The 17,999-nt window shown below is 41.2% G+C and overlaps 1 protein-coding gene across 9 annotated transcripts in view; it reads left to right on the top strand.

The window, feature by feature from the left end:
• Positions 1 to 17,999, top strand: part of KATNAL2 (katanin catalytic subunit A1 like 2) — a 105,590-nt gene that overhangs the window by 70,336 nt on the left and 17,255 nt on the right. For 3 of the 9 annotated variants that reach the window (XM_082416603.1, XM_082416602.1, XM_082416596.1), the window contains 6 exons: positions 2,798 to 2,896; positions 5,005 to 5,068; positions 5,262 to 5,380; positions 8,072 to 8,179; positions 9,530 to 9,621; positions 11,798 to 11,908. In XM_082416603.1, the coding sequence (XP_082272729.1) occupies positions 2,798 to 2,896; positions 5,005 to 5,068; positions 5,262 to 5,380; positions 8,072 to 8,179; positions 9,530 to 9,621; positions 11,798 to 11,908 (593 nt within the window). The remainder of the gene's footprint in view (positions 1 to 2,797; positions 2,897 to 5,004; positions 5,069 to 5,261; positions 5,381 to 8,071; positions 8,180 to 9,529; positions 9,622 to 11,797; positions 11,909 to 17,999) is intronic. The other 6 variants (XM_082416599.1, XM_082416598.1, XM_082416597.1 and 3 more) reach the window with 5 other exon arrangements.

The following is a 17,999-nucleotide window of genomic DNA, read 5'->3' as shown; positions in this document are numbered from 1 at the left end:
GGCTGCTGCTTTTATTAATAACAATAAATATAATCATTTATTTATAAAGTGCCCCCACTTGCAAAGGCACTCATATTGTTTAGAGGCACAATAATGCATGATGAATAAATTATAGAATCGTAAAATTACAATATAAAAAGCCCACCATCTCACTATAGAGGCCAAGAAAACCCAAAGAGAAAAAGACTTAGAGTGCAAGGGACAGGTGAAAGGGTTTAGAGCCGAGCCAAGACTTAAGGAAAGAAAGCCTCTCAGAGAAGGAAAGAGCACGTCTGCGTCTTGCTTAAACAGTCGAAGCCTAGAAATAGAGATGTTGGGAGTCTGATTTCATAATTGGAAATTTTCATGAAGAAACAGATTAGTAGGAAAGCTCTTACCATCCAAACTACTGATTTTTCAAGCTTGGCCCCCAGGACCTAAAGACAGTGAAGTCTAATGGTTAACGACACAGGCTGTGGAATAGGTTGGCCTGGATTTGATTCCTAGATCCTCCTCCTTCTAGCTGTGTGACTTTGGGCAAGTTCCTTGGGAATAGAATAGATTCCTGAGTTGTAGGAGGTTTTTCTAATTTCCAGTGATCTCGTATTTAATGAAAGACTGAAACCTAGACAGGCTCAGAGAGATGTTTAAAATGATGCAAGAACTTTACAGCTGCTCTGAGGTCATTAAGATCCCCCAGGTCTCCTTTCAGCCCAGCATTTGTCCCCTGCACGCCTCTGATGTGTCAGGCATGTGCTGGTGGCTGGAAACACAAAGGTAAACGACTCAACACAGTCCTTGCCCACAAGGGTTTCTCGTCCCACGGGCAAGGTGCACTTTGAGAGCATAACGGATGGGTATTGTTGCGCCAAGGAGTGGGGAGAGTGTTAGGGAAGAAGATACGCAGGAAATAGCCACATGAAAAAAGAGTAGACGAGCGTGGGGGGAGGGGTTCTGGGCAAAGGTACAGACCTGTGAAATTGTAGCGCTTGTGCAGTGCTTCTCAGGAGCCGACTGGCACGCAAGGAATGGTGGGAGATGGGCTGGAGAGAGAGGCCAGGGTTCCTGCGTGTAAGGGTGCTGCGAACAGGACCCAGGGCTGGAGTCAGTCTGTAGGAGACTGGGAATCTTCGAAAGTCATCCATCAGGAGAATGGGGCAATCAAATGTACTTTTAGACAGCTTGTTCTGATGACAGTGTGGAAGGCTATCAAAGACATGGAGATAGCAAGACCAGCTCTGAAGTTATTGCCAGTGAGAGGATGAGGGATTGAGCCAGGCTGTGGTAATTAGGATGCGTAAGAGAGCAGAGAAAAATATTTTTATACCCCCAAATCAATAGTCTTGTTAGTGTTTTTGCAAAAGGATACCAGGACTAGTGATAATAAAGTTGTAGAGTAGAACTGGCCTGAAAGGATTCCATTTGGAACCCTTGCCACAGTACAGTGGGAGGTAGTCATACAGACCCTGCTTGAATGCTGACAGGGATGGGAGCTCACCACCTCCTGAGGCAGTCCTGCTGAGTCTTGAGAACTTTTGATTGATATAAGGAGGGACTTCCTACTGGGAACTTAAACAGTACCACGTGGAATTCAATGTCAACTCTAGAAGAAGGCAAGAAATACTGCTATTATCTATGGATGCCTTGAACTCCAAGGTAGTTGAATCCCCACTGTGTGCCAAGCTTTTCCTAAGAAAGTGTGGTGATAAGAATGAGTGGGTGGTCCTTTAAAGACAGGGTGGTTCTCCCAAGATTTTGGAAGACTGAGACCTTTGTCATCTCACCCAGGAATGGATCATACATATTATACACCATGAAAATCACCTGCATAAATAGTTTCTCTAATAAAATTTGTCACTTCTGGTGGAGGGAACTGGGAGGATGGGGGACAGAAGGGGGGTATAACATCTCACCAGCATTTTAAAAATATGTTTGTATATTTTTGAACCATGTGCATGTATTACTTATTTAAAAATTAAATAACTGTAAAAGTAGTTTCCAGATTGTTCTGTAGTCACTCAGAATGACTTTGGAAAAGAGGTGGGTTTTTTTGTTTTGTTTTGTTTTGTTTTTGGCTGTAACACTCTAGACATTCAGTTTGCCCAAAACAGCTCCTACTGAGAAAGGCCCCCGAGTGACTGTTCTGAGCATCTAGTGAAATTGAAGTTTGGAAACTGTAAATTAGTATCAGTAAAAGCTACCTTAATTGATTACCCACAGTGGTTGCTACAGAGCTCTGCTATGCTAGGGGAAAACTTTCGCTTGGTTGTTGGCTTCCTTGGATTTTGTAGAAGCAATTGCTCCTGATGGAAGTAGGGAGCGATCACTAGGGAAAAAGAGAAATTGGTTTCAGAGCAGCGTTATCTCTTTTAGGCAGCAAATTAAGAAAGTGTTTTCGAGATCAAGGAACAAGAGAGAGGCCAGGCAACGGCTAGGAACTATGTTTCGGAGTAAAAGCTAACGTAATTTGTAGGCATATTCTGTAGCTTCTTTGATTACGGTTGTAAATCAGCATGGTTTGCTATTGACCGAAGACAGGTATAGTCCCTCATTAGAAGATTTTTTTTTTTTACCCTAAAAGTACCATATTATATCAGCAATGTCTTCTTCAGAGAAAATCACTGAATATTTTCATGACATCCCTTTGGTGAACTAGCCTCAAATTACAATGTGTATATACACATGTATCTAATAGGAGAAGTGTTTATCACAAGCCCTTTATGTCCTATTGTAAGTCAGGTATTCTGCTGCTCCAATGTTTATTACAGCTGTGGAGGAGAACATTAGTTTTAACAAAATGATCAAATGTGCATTGCAGGACATTTATCTCCATAATCCAAACATAAAGTGGAATGACATTATTGGACTCGATGCAGCCAAGCAGTTAGTCAAAGAAGCTGTTGTGTATCCTATAAGGGTAAGGATGGGAAGGAAGCCTCTTGGGAGATATTTCTGTTCATTATCCATTGGACAAGCTATATGTCATATACCCATCAGGAAGAGAACGACAGGGTGATTTTCTGTCCACAAGTTAACTTTTTGCCTGTGTCACAATATTTTGTCAACACTGGAGCACCAAGGCTCAGTCCATTCTAGGCAATTTGAAATCATGTTACATACTGATTGAAGGCAGGTGTCTGCTCTAAGAGGTAATTTAAGATCTAAGACTCTATAGTATGTATGATTTGTCAGTTACTATAGGTTCAAATCAGCCTGCCTCCCTAAAAATATACTTATTATAGTAGAAATACCTGCCATAAGAGAGAGCATCTGACTTTGTTTGCATAGATCTTCCCCCTGCCCCCAACACCCCCATCATCGGGGGCTTTGCTTTCAGCTGGTTGTAAAGACTAGACAGCCCCTTCCAGGGCACTGGCCATAGAGCCATAGGGCTGTGCTCAGCTTATTCCTGACAGATTTTTGTGCAGAGTGGCTCACTAAGTAGGAAGGAAAACAGAAAAACAAGACTCTTCATGTTTGGTTTACAACAGTGGTGATGAGAAGGTCAGTGTACCTCATGGCTTTTGCTGTATAACAGGCCACCCCAACACCTAGTGCCTTAGAATGACAGTCATTTATTTGTTTGCAGTTCTGTGGGTGGGCTCTTTGGGCTGGGCTTAGCTGGGCCGGCTTGGCTCTTTTCCACGTGACGTTGGTTGGGCTCACTCACTCGTCTGGGGCATCAGCCAGGGTGGCTGGAAAATATGGAAAAGCTGTGAAAGCTGGGATCACCAGGGCAGCTGAGGCCTCTCTCTGCCTCTCGTCCTCTGGCAGGAGAGCCCAAGTCTTGCTCACATGGTGCAGAGAGTTCCCAGACAGAAGCAAGAAAGGGCAGGGCCCAATTCGTGAGCCTTTCCCGTGTCTCTTCTTATATTCCGTATATTTGCTCGTCTCTATTTTCAAGTCTCCTCTTCTATTTGCTAATGTCCCACTGGCCAAATTCACAAGGCCAAATCCAGATTCAAGTGATAGAGAAATATCCTCTGCCTCTTGGTGGAAGGAGCTGCAAATAATTTGTGGCCATTTTTTGTAATCTCCTGCAGTTAGGATTACAGATTTACTTTATTGAATAACCTATTTATTCTTACCACTGGGCCCTTGCAGCCCCTGATTTTTGGATGCTTCTATTTGAATGGGACAAAATCAGTAAATTTGGACTGTCTTCCCTTTCTTCCTTCCTGTGTTCAGACATGGGGGTAAGAAATATACTGGTGTTCAGAATTAGTAGAAATGTATTTATTCCCTGTTTCCTCTGAGGGGCTCTATTGTACAAGACTTCTATTCTACAAAAGAATAGAACTTCCCATTGAGACTCTCTGGTTGTGTTATCTCCATGGTATTAGAAGTTCCACATGATGTCAACATTTTGACATTAGCATCAGCAAGAAACTAAAAGCTAGTTATAATTTTACTATTATTTTTCCTTCTCCTTGGTTCTCTACCAACTCCAGATGGCTTGAGTTTGAACTAATGGGAGAGACTCACTGAAAGTCCACGCATGTCCTGTTTGGAGTCAGTGTCTCATAATGTATTCTGCACTGAATGTTCTCAACTTCCAAATCAGACTTCACCGTAGCTTTGAGCTTTATTCACATACGCTTTTGTATGTTGGTTCTAGTGTGTATCTTAAAGAGCATACCTGCTTCACAACATTCAAAAGATTGCCCGATGCTCTGCATATATATCGAACTCTGGGGGAAATGATGTTATGCATGTGAGAAATGACTATTGAAACAGAGAGGAAAGTACCTACATATGCCTTTCTTCTCCTTAAAATAACTGCTCTTTTAAAAAGTGACAAAAATTAAGTCATGCATCCTATCAAGTGTGAAAGTAAAATTGGGATAAGTAAGATATATATATGGGGGGGGGGGTGGGGAAGGAGAAAGCCAGCCTTCAGAAAAGGAGGGCCTGACGCAGAGTTGCGTGTGTTTCACCCTAGCTCCCCTAGCTTGCCTGAGCTCAGGGGGCACAGGCTGATGTACAGGTACTAATAAATCTCATCCTTGTTTCTTGTTCCCATAGTACCCACAGCTGTTTACAGGAATTCTTTCTCCCTGGAAAGGACTGCTGCTCTACGGACCTCCAGGTAGAGGGCTTTCTGTTTTGGTCTTCGTATGAAGCGTGTGTGCAGAGGATGAGTTGCCCCATCTGTCCTTACTTCAGGGCTGGGGCAGTGCCTGCTGAGTAACCACCGTTTTTGCTTGTGTGACTGCCTTCTGTCTGCAGGCAGAGGAATGGAGTTCGAGGGCCGCTCATATTTTACCCACATGTGATTCTAGGTACAGGAAAGACTTTGCTGGCCAAAGCTGTGGCTACGGAATGCAAGACAACCTTCTTTAATATTTCTGCATCTACCATCGTAAGCAAATGGAGAGGGGATTCAGAAAAACTTGTTCGGGTAGGGATTCTTGATTTTGTTTTTTTAGAATAAGTTCCGGCAAAATACCGTGGTACAAAATGAGGTTATATCTTATTTGTTTTAAGTGATTTGTATGTTCAAATTTATCCTGGATCTTAATTACCAAAAACCTGGGAGGTAGATTGACTACTATATGTGGCTATCAGTCATGCCCCTATCAGCAAACATGATCTCCCTTCCTTTGGGAATTTGACCAACAGCCCTTTTTCGATTCATGCAACTTGGGAATAGAAGCTGGAAAAAATTGTCTCTGAAGTGGCCTATTTTTTCTTCATTCAAGAAGCATTTATTATTAAGCATGTGCAGTATATTTAGTTAACATTTATTGAGAGGCTACTATGGTATGCTAGTCCCTATACTAGATACTCTAAGGAAGAATCAAGAAACTTAAAACTTAATTATTCTTTCAGGTGCTCTGAGCAACTTTCCTTTGCAGAGCCCATAGCCTGTAGGGATTTTTTTCTTCCCTTAAGAGATTGTTTCCATCTTTACAATATCTCATTCATAGTATATGGTATATTTTATATTATAAACTTTTACTGTATCTTCCAGTCACCTTATGAGAATACTTGTTTTTTGATTTATGCCTCAATGTAAGGTGGGTCCTGCTCAGAAATCCTGTTGAACTATTGCACTCTGTAGGGTGACTGATAAGTAATCAAAACAAAGTGGATATAAATATGATACATTTTCTAAAAAGAAATTACTCTAAAATATTATGCTTAAATTACATTACTTTGGATAGACTTATTTTCAAAATATTGTGGCTTATTTGGAAGTGATAATAAAATATTTTTAAAGGATTGATTTACCTAAAATAACCTATTACTTATTACTTTGTGATTGTTCTCAAGTTACTTCAAATGTGTAAGCTTTTATAAATTCTTATCACCCCTACCAGATAGTAATTCATGGAAATATATGTTGACATCTTCTATTTCGTTGTTCTTCATCTTGAGTCTAGCTCAGTGCCAGACAGGGTTTAAATTTAGCTGCTCCTAAATTTATGGGTTCCATGTGATTCTAGTTAGCTAGATTTCAATTAGCTTAAATCCAACAAACTAGAATTCTTATCAGCCTGAAGAGTTTTTTCTTTAACATTCCATTTCTGCGTGATGAGGAACACAAAACTTACAAGGTGCCCCCAGAATCAGTTTAGATTCATCTCCTGTTATGAAAAGTGGTGTTTTGAACTATGAGCACAAAACACTGCAAGGTGCTCGGAGAAAGATTCCATCCGTTTCCCTGGGCAAGACTCACCCAGGCAAAGAAGAAATTCAGATGTTTAATGAATATTCTTAACAAAGATTTAAACTAAATGGACTTTCTTGTTTAATGTTGAATAGCCAGAAAAGTCATTTAACTAGAATGCTCCATTCTGTGTGAACATTTTATTTAACTCAAGTTTTCCTCTGCTTCAGTATTGTTTTGTTAGACTTCTAAGAGTTAGGAAATGATTCCGCCCCCAATTTTTTCCCCTTCCTTTACCATACATTTAAAAAGTAGCCTTTCAGGGACTTCCCTGGTGGTGCAGTAGTTAAGAATCCGCCCACCAATGCAGGGGACACAGGTTCAATCCCTGGCCCGGGAAGATCCCACATGCCGCGGAGCCACTAAGCCCGTGCACCACAACTACTGAGCCTGCGCTCTAGAGCTCATGAGCCACAACTACTGAGCCTGCGTGCTGCAACTACTGAAGCCCGCGAGTCTAGAGCCCGTGCTCCGCAACAAGAGAAGCCACTGCAGGGAGAAGCCCGTGCACCACAACGAAGAGTAGCCCCCGCTCACCGCAACCAGAGAAAGCCCGCGCGCAGCAACGAAGACCCGACACAGCCAAAAATAAAATAAATAAATAAAGTAATTAATTAATTAAAAAAAAAAGGAAAACAGATAACTCTGCTAATGCTAATCTGGAAGGATCTTATCTTCTGTCCTTTCAGAAATTACTCTATTTTCTGAGCTCCTGGAAGGAGCCTCACCTGGAAAACCTTGGTCATGCTGTCAAGATTCTTACCGTGAAGCTTTCAGATAAAGAAAGCCCTTCAAGGCCTTGCCCTAAATCAGAGACACTTTCCTACCATTTGCTTCTCTTTCTATTCCAATTAAAAAGTTATTTATAGGGAACCCTTCGGTTACGTTTCTCCCTCCCCTCCTAATGTTCATGTCTCTTAGGAGTGGATGCTATTGAGTAGCTGAGTGGTCTCTTTAGCAAATGCACACACCTGTTGTTGCTTACATCTTTCAACATTCCACCCTCCCCCAGTTGTGTGATTTAACTTCCTCCAAGAACTTTTGAAAATTTTAGACTAATGCTTCCCAAGCACTTACCCAGGATTCTATATATTCTCTGGCAGTGGAAGGGCAGTGGTGTGGTCCATGTGGAGACATAGGCTCCAGACGTGGTTCTCCTTCCAGCAGGATGTTTGGTCTTATCGAGGCTGTTGGTCTCTCTGCACTTTGGGGAGTTCCTTAAAAGCATATAAAAGTGTTCTAATATGCCATTTTTCATTGGGTAGATTGCTGCTGTTGTAATCATCCTTAATACCAGGTATATTTGAGCTTTTCTTTTTGTGACAAGAAGACAAATTACCTGCTGCTAATGAGTTGGTCTCTGTTGTGTCCAAAAAACATTTGTGATGAGTGTCCCCGCGTTGACACTGTTCTCTTAAGCTCACTGGGCTGAGCCAGTTGTCTTGGCTGAATGAAATAGGATTCTGTGAGAGGAAAACACTTCCGCATGAGCATGGAGGGACCACACACACACAAGGAGCGGTGAAGGTGAGGAGTTTCCCATTCAGTGACAGGGAGGTCTGTAAGGGACGACCTGCTACTGCTTTGAAAACCACAATCTGGCCTTTTCTAAGCCCTTCCCCTCTTATTTATTCTGTGATGCTTTGCTAGTGCTAAGTGACACAGAGAATAAATCTCCTATGCCTATTAAAGAACATCTATTCTTTTCTAAATCTCTAATGCTTTCTCTGATCAACCAGGGAAGAATTGTATATGGTGCTCAAGAGATTCGTTTCAGGGTTTTTTAAAAAAAGGTAGAGTTTTTTATACTCTTTTCATCACCACCACATCTCCCTTTAGAGCTCTCGATTTTGTTTTTATGGCTGTTCTTTTGCTGGTTGCTTTCCTGTTCTTATTCAGTCTATAATATTTTATTCTGGAATGGAACACTTTATTCAATTGGGAATTGCCTTCAAGTACCTGAGCCTACCAAACAGCAGTGTTGGGGACCCCGTGGAGTAATTTGGGGAGCAGAAAGGGCAAAATTCTTCAGCCTTGTTGCCCATGCCTGGAACTCTGTCCTTTCTCTGCAATTCTTCCTTCTGAGAATAACCTTCTTATTGTCTCTAAGTGGTAAGGGAAAAAAATTATTAACTGATTTTATGTATTCCAAGGCTTTTGTGTCCATGTGGAACATGTTATTGGCAGGGGGTCTCAAGGGTTAACTAACAAATTAGCTAACAAACTAACTAACAAAGCTCAGGAACTGAGTTTTATCTTAAGCTCTCCCATTTATGATTAGTAACTTTTAAAAAATAAATTTATTTATTTTTATTTATTTATTTTTGTCTGCGTTGGGTCTTCGTTGCTGTGCGTGGGCTTTCTCTAGCTGTGGCGAGCGGGGGCTACTCTTCATTGCAGTGTGTGGGCTTCTCATTGCGGTAGCTTCGCTTGTGGCGGAACACGGGCTCTAGGCGTGCAGGCTTCAGTAGTTGTGGCTCGCGGGCTCTAGAGTGCAGGCTCAGTAGTTGTGGCACACAGGCTTAGTTGCTCCACGGCATGTGGGATCTTCCCGGACCAGGGATCGAACCTGTGTCCCCCTGCATTGGCAGGTGGATTCTTAAGCACTGCGCCACCAGGGAAATCCTATGATTAATAACCTTGAGCTAACCACTTATTCTCTCTGGCTCTAATTTTACCAAGTGATAAATGGAAATAATTGGACCATGGGGTAGTGCTAGGGAGAAGTAACTGTAACGATTATCAAGTTATTGTGAAATAACAAAGTGAAGCATAAATGCTTAATATTACAGCTCTCCTAAGCTTTTAATCTCTGGGAGCATCTGAGAACTTTTAAGTATATGAATTTGAACACGTGGTTGCTTTTCTCCCACCCAGGTGTTATTTGAACTTGCCCGCTATCACGCCCCCTCCACCATCTTCCTGGACGAGCTGGAGTCAGTGATGAGTCAGAGAGGCACGGCTCCTGGGTAACAGACAGGGTTTTTTTGGTCATCACTTCTCCCCTCTCGTAAGTGTGTTTGATGGTCGGAAGCCCATCGACATTTACCAGCAGAATGAGCCTATTAATAAGCCCACAGATTTTCTGCAGACACACGGAAAGGTCTTTAAATTAGATCCCGTTAACTCAATAGCTGATTTAAGTAGTTTTTATAACCGGAGGAAATGTCATCCTCCCTTCCCCCTTCCCCGCAGAGTGGATTTCAGGCCTGAAGATCACCCAGCCCCTGATCCCAGGCTGCCATAAGCATCCTGCTGGCTCCAAATAGCCACCTGTGAACACCTCCCCTGGAGCCAGAGGGGCTGCCTGGGGGGAACGGGGCTGCCAAGGGCTAAGCCCTGAGAGGCAGCCCTGGACAAGGCGTGTGAGGCCAGGGAAGCCGCCACTTCTCTGTGACACCAGACTGTGGCTCAGCCAGACCGATTTTAAATATGTCACATATGTCACCTCTAAAGATTAAGTGTCCACTAATGTCCCCAACAGGCAGAACACATCTCAGACTGTAATGAGGTTGTGTGTGTGTGTGTGTGTGTGTGTGTGTGTGTGTGTGTGTGTGTTTTAAGAACACCTTTCTGTCTTCATCAGAGGTGTTTTTCTTTGAAACTTTTTACTAAACTTGGTATCCCTGGCTTGAAAAAACAGCTCTCAGGGAAAACTCAACACAACTGCATTTATTGATGGCCTCTAATGGTCTATCATCAAGGCAGAACTAATATTAATAAAAAGTAAAAAATTATCTTGTTGGAAGTATAACTAGAATATAATTTATGAAATTTTACTTATTAAAAACCATTTTCCCAGCAGAGAAAAACAACCATCAAGCTGCACCCAAGATGCATGGGATTCATGTCGTTGATTGAAATGCAACTGTTTCTATGGCTTCATGGGTGCTAGTCAGCCCCAGGCTGGGCGCTCTGCCTCTCCAAAGGGGGCCTGGCAGGAACAGGCAACTGCACGGGGGCCTGGCTGGGAACCCACCAGGCCGCCCTAGTGGTCACTTCCTCAGCAAAGCTCTGTGCTCCTGGCCTGCCTCACTGCAGTGACACTCGCCCTTACATGCACTCTGCCCATCTCCATCCCCAGGGCCCTCCACAGCTTTGATTGAGCTACTTTGGAAACTCTTCATCTACCAGCCTTGAGCGTGTCAGTTTCCTTGTCTGGAAGTTAAACACTAAAACGAGAGTCTTCAAAGGATAAGGGAATAAGGGCAGGTGCTCTGAAGACTTTGGGGGTCATATTATGTTAAAAGAATAGTAATTATGTGTAAATGCTAGATAAATATATAACGATATTTATATTTATATTTCCTCTTAGATAGAAAGGGGCACAGTTGCTAAAAAACCCATAAGCCTAATTTGGGCTGCCACCATATACAGGCAGAGATGAGAAGCTGAATGTCTTGTTGTGCTAGAAAGGCACTTTTTTGTCCTTTTAACTTGATCCACATGAGAGCCTCCTGGAGCCGGTCAGGACTTTGAGCCAATTTCGATTGTGCACATCCTATGGTGTAGTGAGAGCTCTTTCTTGGCGAGAGGGTCTCAGCAGTGGGGGTGGTGGGAAAATCAGAGGATGAATTTGCACAGAAAACTGCCTGTAATCTGCTGTGCAAGGAAAGCCTAGTTTCCATGTCATTATCTTGTCTCTTATTAGAAGAGAATGAAACATCGTGTTGTAGTTCATCTCTTCTTGGACAGTTTATATCCATACATTATACTAAAAGAAATAGTGTGTGTAAAATACTTTCATGCCTGCTATATAAATGAAAAGGATTATTCTCAATGAAGCCATTTTTTAAAAGGGTAAATGATACGGCAGGTCGACACAACCGGGCTGCCTTTTTTAATCTACTAGTGCCACTGTCTCCCCTTTGGTTATTTTCTGGTTCATTGCCAGCCTTTGGTTTTCTTTTCAATATCATCATTATATTCATTTACTTCCTTTCTGTTACTGTTTGAAAGTAGTACCAATTGCTTGTTTTCTCCAACCCTGGGATGAGTAGCTCCTGAGAATGCGGCAGGGAAGGGGCTAGTTGTCAGAAGGGAACCCGGTCTGCCGTCACTGAGTCCTTGCTATGAGTGTCACTCTGGTCATGGAAGCAAAGACTCTGCCTCTTGGGAGCATCTCACCTCCTCGTCTTTCTCTAGGGGAGAGCACGAAGGAAGCCTGCGGATGAAGACAGAGTTACTGGTGCAGATGGATGGGCTGGCTCGCTCCGAGGATCTCGTGTTTGTCTTAGCAGCCTCCAACCTGCCGTGGTAAGAGATCTAGAGAGTACATTCTGAATACATTTTCATGAGCCACTGAGTACAGATGAAGATATTGTACTGAGCACTTCAGGAAAAGTCCTCTTGTTTGGTTCCAGCCCCGGAAGATTAAGCTGAAGGCTTTCCTGGTCAAGTCCTCAATCCTTGCTACTTGTACCGTGAAAGAATCTGCCTGAACAGAAGGAACATAGGTCAGGGCTACCACTGACAATATTTAAAATGGACATTCTGAGTTTAAAGCCAAATTATTAACTGTGTTTAAGCAGGGGTTACATGCTAAAATCTGCAGGACTCAAAGAATATTCCAGAAATAGTATGTTTGGATTTTAACAGTGTTAAAATTAAACTTTAAGTTAGGAGGAGAATCTTTACCTTAATGTTGTGTAGTAAATAGGAAACTAAATAATATCTAATTGAAAATATAATCTACTCTCAGAGTCTGTTATTCAGACTGTATCCCAGAGTGGTTTAAGACCAATTCTAGAAGCAGAATTGGGAAATAAGAGATGTTGACTAGAGAAAAATAATATCTACTTAGAGAGAATATTTTAAAAAATAATTATAATCCCTTTATAGTTCCAAGAATATTTTCACATACCTTGTTTCTTTTGAGCTGCAGATGAGACAGGAGACAGATAAGGAAATGCTGCTCTTGCCATTTGCAGAGGGGGTACCAAGGTCAGGGGAGGTCAGTCCACCCAAAGTCAACATCCTATTTGCAGCAGAGCTGGGACTCGTGACACTCTTCCCCTTCCCCCTACCTCGTCCATTGCTGTGTCTACATTCCAAGGTGAAAAGAGACACCCTTCTGCTCGGGCACGCTGCTCACCTAGGCTCCCAAAGAAGAAGTCACTGGCAAGGGATGATGACGTTCATGTGTAGTCTGTTATTTTAACTACATTCATAATTCCAACCCAGCTTCAACTCTTCTCAAAGTTATGAGACTTTTCTAATGTGCTAAGGTGATCAGCATCTTACATTGTGAAGAGAGGGGTGTTTACACACAATGTTAAAGTTGAATCCAAACAGAGAACCATCATTTAAATGTGGCTGTGAAATCCTTTAGAGAAAGAATCTCCATTCCTTCACCTGTTTGAAACAAGGCTGATCATAACCTCTTTACTTATGACCCAGGGGGACTGTGAGAGTCAGCTGAGGAGGGTGGGTGAAAACTGGACAGCTTCGTGCACGGCTCCGGGAAGGGCTGTGCCCCCCAGGGAGGAATAGAGAGCCCTTACCTCCCAGCGAAACCTAGGACTTGGCTGAGGAGGTTATAGTGCTGCCGCAGTTTCCCTAAGGTGATCAGTTTTTGGTAAACCTCACTAAAATGGTTCAGAGAGGAAAAACAAAAAGCTAGTAAGCAATCAAAAAAAGCCTAGAAGGGTTTTTCTGAAAGAATTGCCTCTCGTCATGTCAAATGGCAAATACATACATGCTTTTGAGCTCGGATTCCTAGACATCACAGATTGCATCCTTTCAGCATATCTGGGAACCGGTAAGTCCTACCCATTCTTGAACATCGCTGGGTTTAAAATAAAACTTATTATGATGAAAAATTCTAGACAAACACTAAAGAGAAAAGAGCACAATGAACCCACCATTTCCTAGTTTCCATAACTAGCATCTTGCCCAATTGATTTGATCTATTGCTGCCTCCTCTCGTTTTGCCACAATATTTTAAACTGTATCCTAGATTCTCATGTTATTTCTCACATATATATACTTCAGCATATATCTTTAAAAAAAATAAGGACATTTTCTTACATTATCACAGTGTCATTATCAACCCCAACAAAATTAACAGTAATTGCTCAGTATCCTCTAATACCCAGTTTATATTCAGATTTCCCATATTGTTCCAAAAATGTCTTTTTACAGTTGGTTTACTGAACTGGTAACCAAACAAGATTTGCATTTTGTAATTGGTTGTTCTCTTAAGTATCTTTTAATCTAGAACAGACTCCCTCTTTTTTTTCCCCCACTTGCTATTGACTTGATTGCTAGGGAGGTTGTCCTGCAGAGTCTAAACTTTCTGGATGTGGCTCATTGTACGCTCACGGTAATATTTAGCTAGTTCTTCTTACCCTTATAATTACTCTAGACTAAAAGTTAGATTGATTAGATTCGATTCAGGATCAATATAATTTTTTGGCGACATACTTCACACGTGATGCTGAGTACATCACATTGCATCGCATGCAGAAGTATGTAGTGCCCTGTTGTCCCACCTGTGGTGGTACCAAGATTGATCAGTGGGTTCAGGTGTGTCAGCCAGGTTCCTCTGCTCTATAGTTCCCATCAATGGTTGTAGCATCCACTGATGATCTTTGCCTGAATCACTTATTTCACTAGAGGTGTGATTCTATCATTCCTTCTGATTGATAGCTGGAATTATTCTCTACCATAGAACTTTCCCCCATCCAATAGGGTTATTTGGTTACCCTGAAATGTAGTTCATACTTGAAAATCAGCATTCGTTCTCTTTGATTTTTAGAGTCATGAGTTGTGCCCTAGCAACCTCCAGTGGTAACCAGTGAGTCAGTCTCCCTCCCTCCCTCTCTCTCTCTCACTATGATCTCATGACTTGTTTGGTATAACATCATTAGTTTTTTTTTTACAGCTTTATTGAGATATCGCTCACATACCATACAAGTCACCATTTAATGTGTACAATTCAATGGTTTTAGCTATATTTATATTTATATGATTATACAACCGTCACCGCAATCAATTTTAGAACATTTTTCTTTACCCTGAAAAGAAACCCTGTACCCATTAGCAGTCATCCCCATCTCCTACCCCAAGCACTAAGCAACCACTAATCTATTTTCTGTTTCTATAGATTTGCCTATTTTTATACCTATGAGTGGAATTATTATGGTAACTCTATGTTTAACTGAGGAGCGACCAATCTGTTTTCCAAAGTGGCTGCACCATTTTACATTCTTACCAGCCGTGGATGAAGGTTCCAATTTCGTCACATCCTCATCAACACTTAATATTCTCTGTCGTTTTGATTATAGTCATCCTAGTGGATGAGCAGTGGTATCTCCTCTCTTTGATTTACATTACCATGATGACTAGTGATATTGAGCATCTTTTCATGTACTTATTGGCCAATTGCATATCTTCTTTGGTGAAATGTCTTTTCAAATCCTTTGTCCGTTTTTAAGTTATTGAGTTATAAGATTTGTTTCGTCCTTTATCAGATTTGTAGATATTTTCTTCTGTTCTGTGGCCACTAGTCTGTCTTCCTTCCCTCCCTCCCTCCCTCTCTGAATTTTTTGTTCCTCTTTCTCTCTTCATGCCTTTGCTAAACTTCCCATGTCTGTCCCATTTCCCAAGCTCCGAGACTTTCAGAAGACCCTGTAACTGGTTTTTCTAGAGCAGTGCTATCTAATAGAAATATAATGTGAGGCACACATACTTAAAAAATTTCTAGTAGCCACATTAAAAATTATCAAATGAAACAGATAAAATGCAATTTTGATAACATATTTTATTTAACCCAGTATATCTAAAATACTATCATTTCCATATATAATCAATATAAAAATTATTGTGATATTTTACATTCTTTTTTGCATACTAAATCTTTGAAATCCAGTGTACACTTTATACTTAGGGCATGCTTCAGTTTGGACTAGGCTTGTTTCAAGTGCCCAGTAGCCACACGTGGTTGGTAGCTACTGTACTGGACAGCACAGACCCAGAGACTGATCGTCAGCCCCCATGCTGCTGTGGCAGAGATTGATAACTGCCTCCCAATATTTACTTCATCCTTCTACTTTCATAATAGAACCCCAACTTTTGGATTCTATTTCTTAGCCTCCCCTTCTGTTAGGTGTGGCAGGGCCAAGCTTCTTTGTCATTTGCACAAGATGACCCAGGCTCAATTTGAATATTCTGCTCCAGGCCTGGAATCAGCCATTGATTCACAGAGCCCTGGTTCCCTTTAATGGGAAATACTATTTAGAGATCACAGTCTCACAGTTAATGGGTGTTCCTTGCTACTGGATTATCATAGCTTCTTGGCCTTTTGATTGGGCAGAGCTAGGAAATACACACCTAGTTTTAAAAAGAGGCAAAGGATGAGTTCATACTAATATTTACCACTCAAATTTAAGATTACAAGGTTTTTAGTTAAATTATTTGATTTTATATTTGTGTCTTTTCTCTAATTGTGAAAATTTTAGTTCTTAACAACATTAATATAATTGCTATTCACTTTATCCTAATATGTAGATATATTTTATATTTGTGTCTGTAACAGAATTTTCAGTAATAATACCAAACCTATCATAACAGTAACATTTTGATGAAGAAAATGGTACAGACCTGGCGTAACTAAGATGGAAGAGCTAATTCTGGATTTCTCATCGTCAGCACTCTTGACATTTGGGGCCAGAGAATTCTCTGCTGTGGGGCCTCCTTCGCACTGTACCATGCTGAGCGGCATCCTTGGTCTGTCCCCGCTAGACGCTGGTAGCATCGCCCCCAGTTGTGACCGCCAAAATAGGTCTCCAGACATTGCCAGATGTTCCCCAGGGAGGGGGGCAAAATCACCCCCGGCTGAGGCTCACTGGACTAATGGAAGGAATGACAGACATTATTTAGAGACAAGCTGTCACATCCTCCACAAATTAACTCTCAAGTATTTTTTAAGAACTCCATAAAATAACTGAACTTGGTTTACTTACACAAAAGGTGGCATGTTATAGAAATTGTTCCGTATTTTTATTTTTTCCATAACAAAATGTTCTGGAGATCTTTCCAAATAAGTACAGAAAGTTCTCCCTCCTTCCCTTTGTAGCTGCGTGTATTCCATCTTGTTCATATGATAATCTACCCCAATCACCTACTGATGGCCATTTGGGCTATTGCTACTCTTTGGCTCTTATAAATAATGTTGCAATGAGTAATGGTGTGCATATATCACTTTGCGTGTTTGCCAGTGTATCTTTGTGGAAGGTTCCTGGAAGTAGAATTGCTGGGTCAAAGGGTTAATGTGCATGAAATTATAGTAGAGATTGCCAAATTTCTCTCCATAGAGGTTGTACATTTTGTATTCCCACCAGTGTCCTGCTTTCATTACTTAACATTATAGTAAGAACATTTCCAACGTCATTAAATAATCCTTGAAAATTGGATTTTGTAATGGCTGCCCAAAATTCCCACATGTGACTATACCACAATTTAGTTAATCATTCCTTTCCTGTTGAACATAAATGATGCTCCCAACTTTCTCTATTATAAATAACACTGAAATGAACTTCCTTGAATAAAAATCTTTGACCAAAATCTAGTTATTTCTTGAGTACAGATTTCTGGAAGTAGGATTGCTGTATGAAAGGGCATAGATTTTTTTTTTAAGTATTTTGCTACATATTATCCAAGTCCTTAAATTAGGAAATAGTATATTTTTATCAAGAATATTGGGACAGACCTTTATTTTGGCTTCAGGGTCTTAGATGAGGGAATAAACTTATCTGATTCAAGCAACCTATGCTTGTTGGGGAAATAACTAAATTATACCAAACTATGTAAAAACCCAGTCGTAAAATCCCCAAAGAAATTCTTTATGGTTGGTTAGTGGTATTTCTTATCTACAGCGTCTTCCAGGGCACTAGGCTATCATCTGCTGCTTGTTAACTTATCACTTTCCCTAGACAAATCCATTCTGTGTCAAAGGGCTAGTCATTTTCTCCCTTCTCAGCAGTGAGGTGGCGTGCAGCATCTTGGTTTATTCAGTGCTTCTCCTCCGAGGAGCGCCTTCTTTGATCTGTAGCATCACAAAGGACAAGAAGGAAGCAAGAAATAACAGCTCATCTGTGTCTTTTGATGTGTAAATTAGCAACGAGAAGAATAACGAATGTTGCATATTTAATATTACCACTTAAAGTAATAGCCATGGAAGAAATGTTTAACAAGCACAGTTAGGGCTAATTTGACCCACCTCAATTGTTGAATATTCACAAACTCAGGCCTAGGAGTCCAGAGGGAAACAAAATACTGAACAGGGCTATTAAGGCAAATGACATCTTTAGATGTCTATTAAACTTGATGATAGTTCGTACAAAGA

The sequence above is a fragment of the Balaenoptera physalus genome (assembly GCF_965194825.1).
Source record: "Balaenoptera physalus genome assembly, chromosome: 12".
In the NCBI taxonomy this organism is placed as follows: domain Eukaryota; kingdom Metazoa; phylum Chordata; class Mammalia; order Artiodactyla; family Balaenopteridae; genus Balaenoptera; species Balaenoptera physalus.
This window is presented reverse-complemented; position numbering and strand designations above follow the sequence as displayed.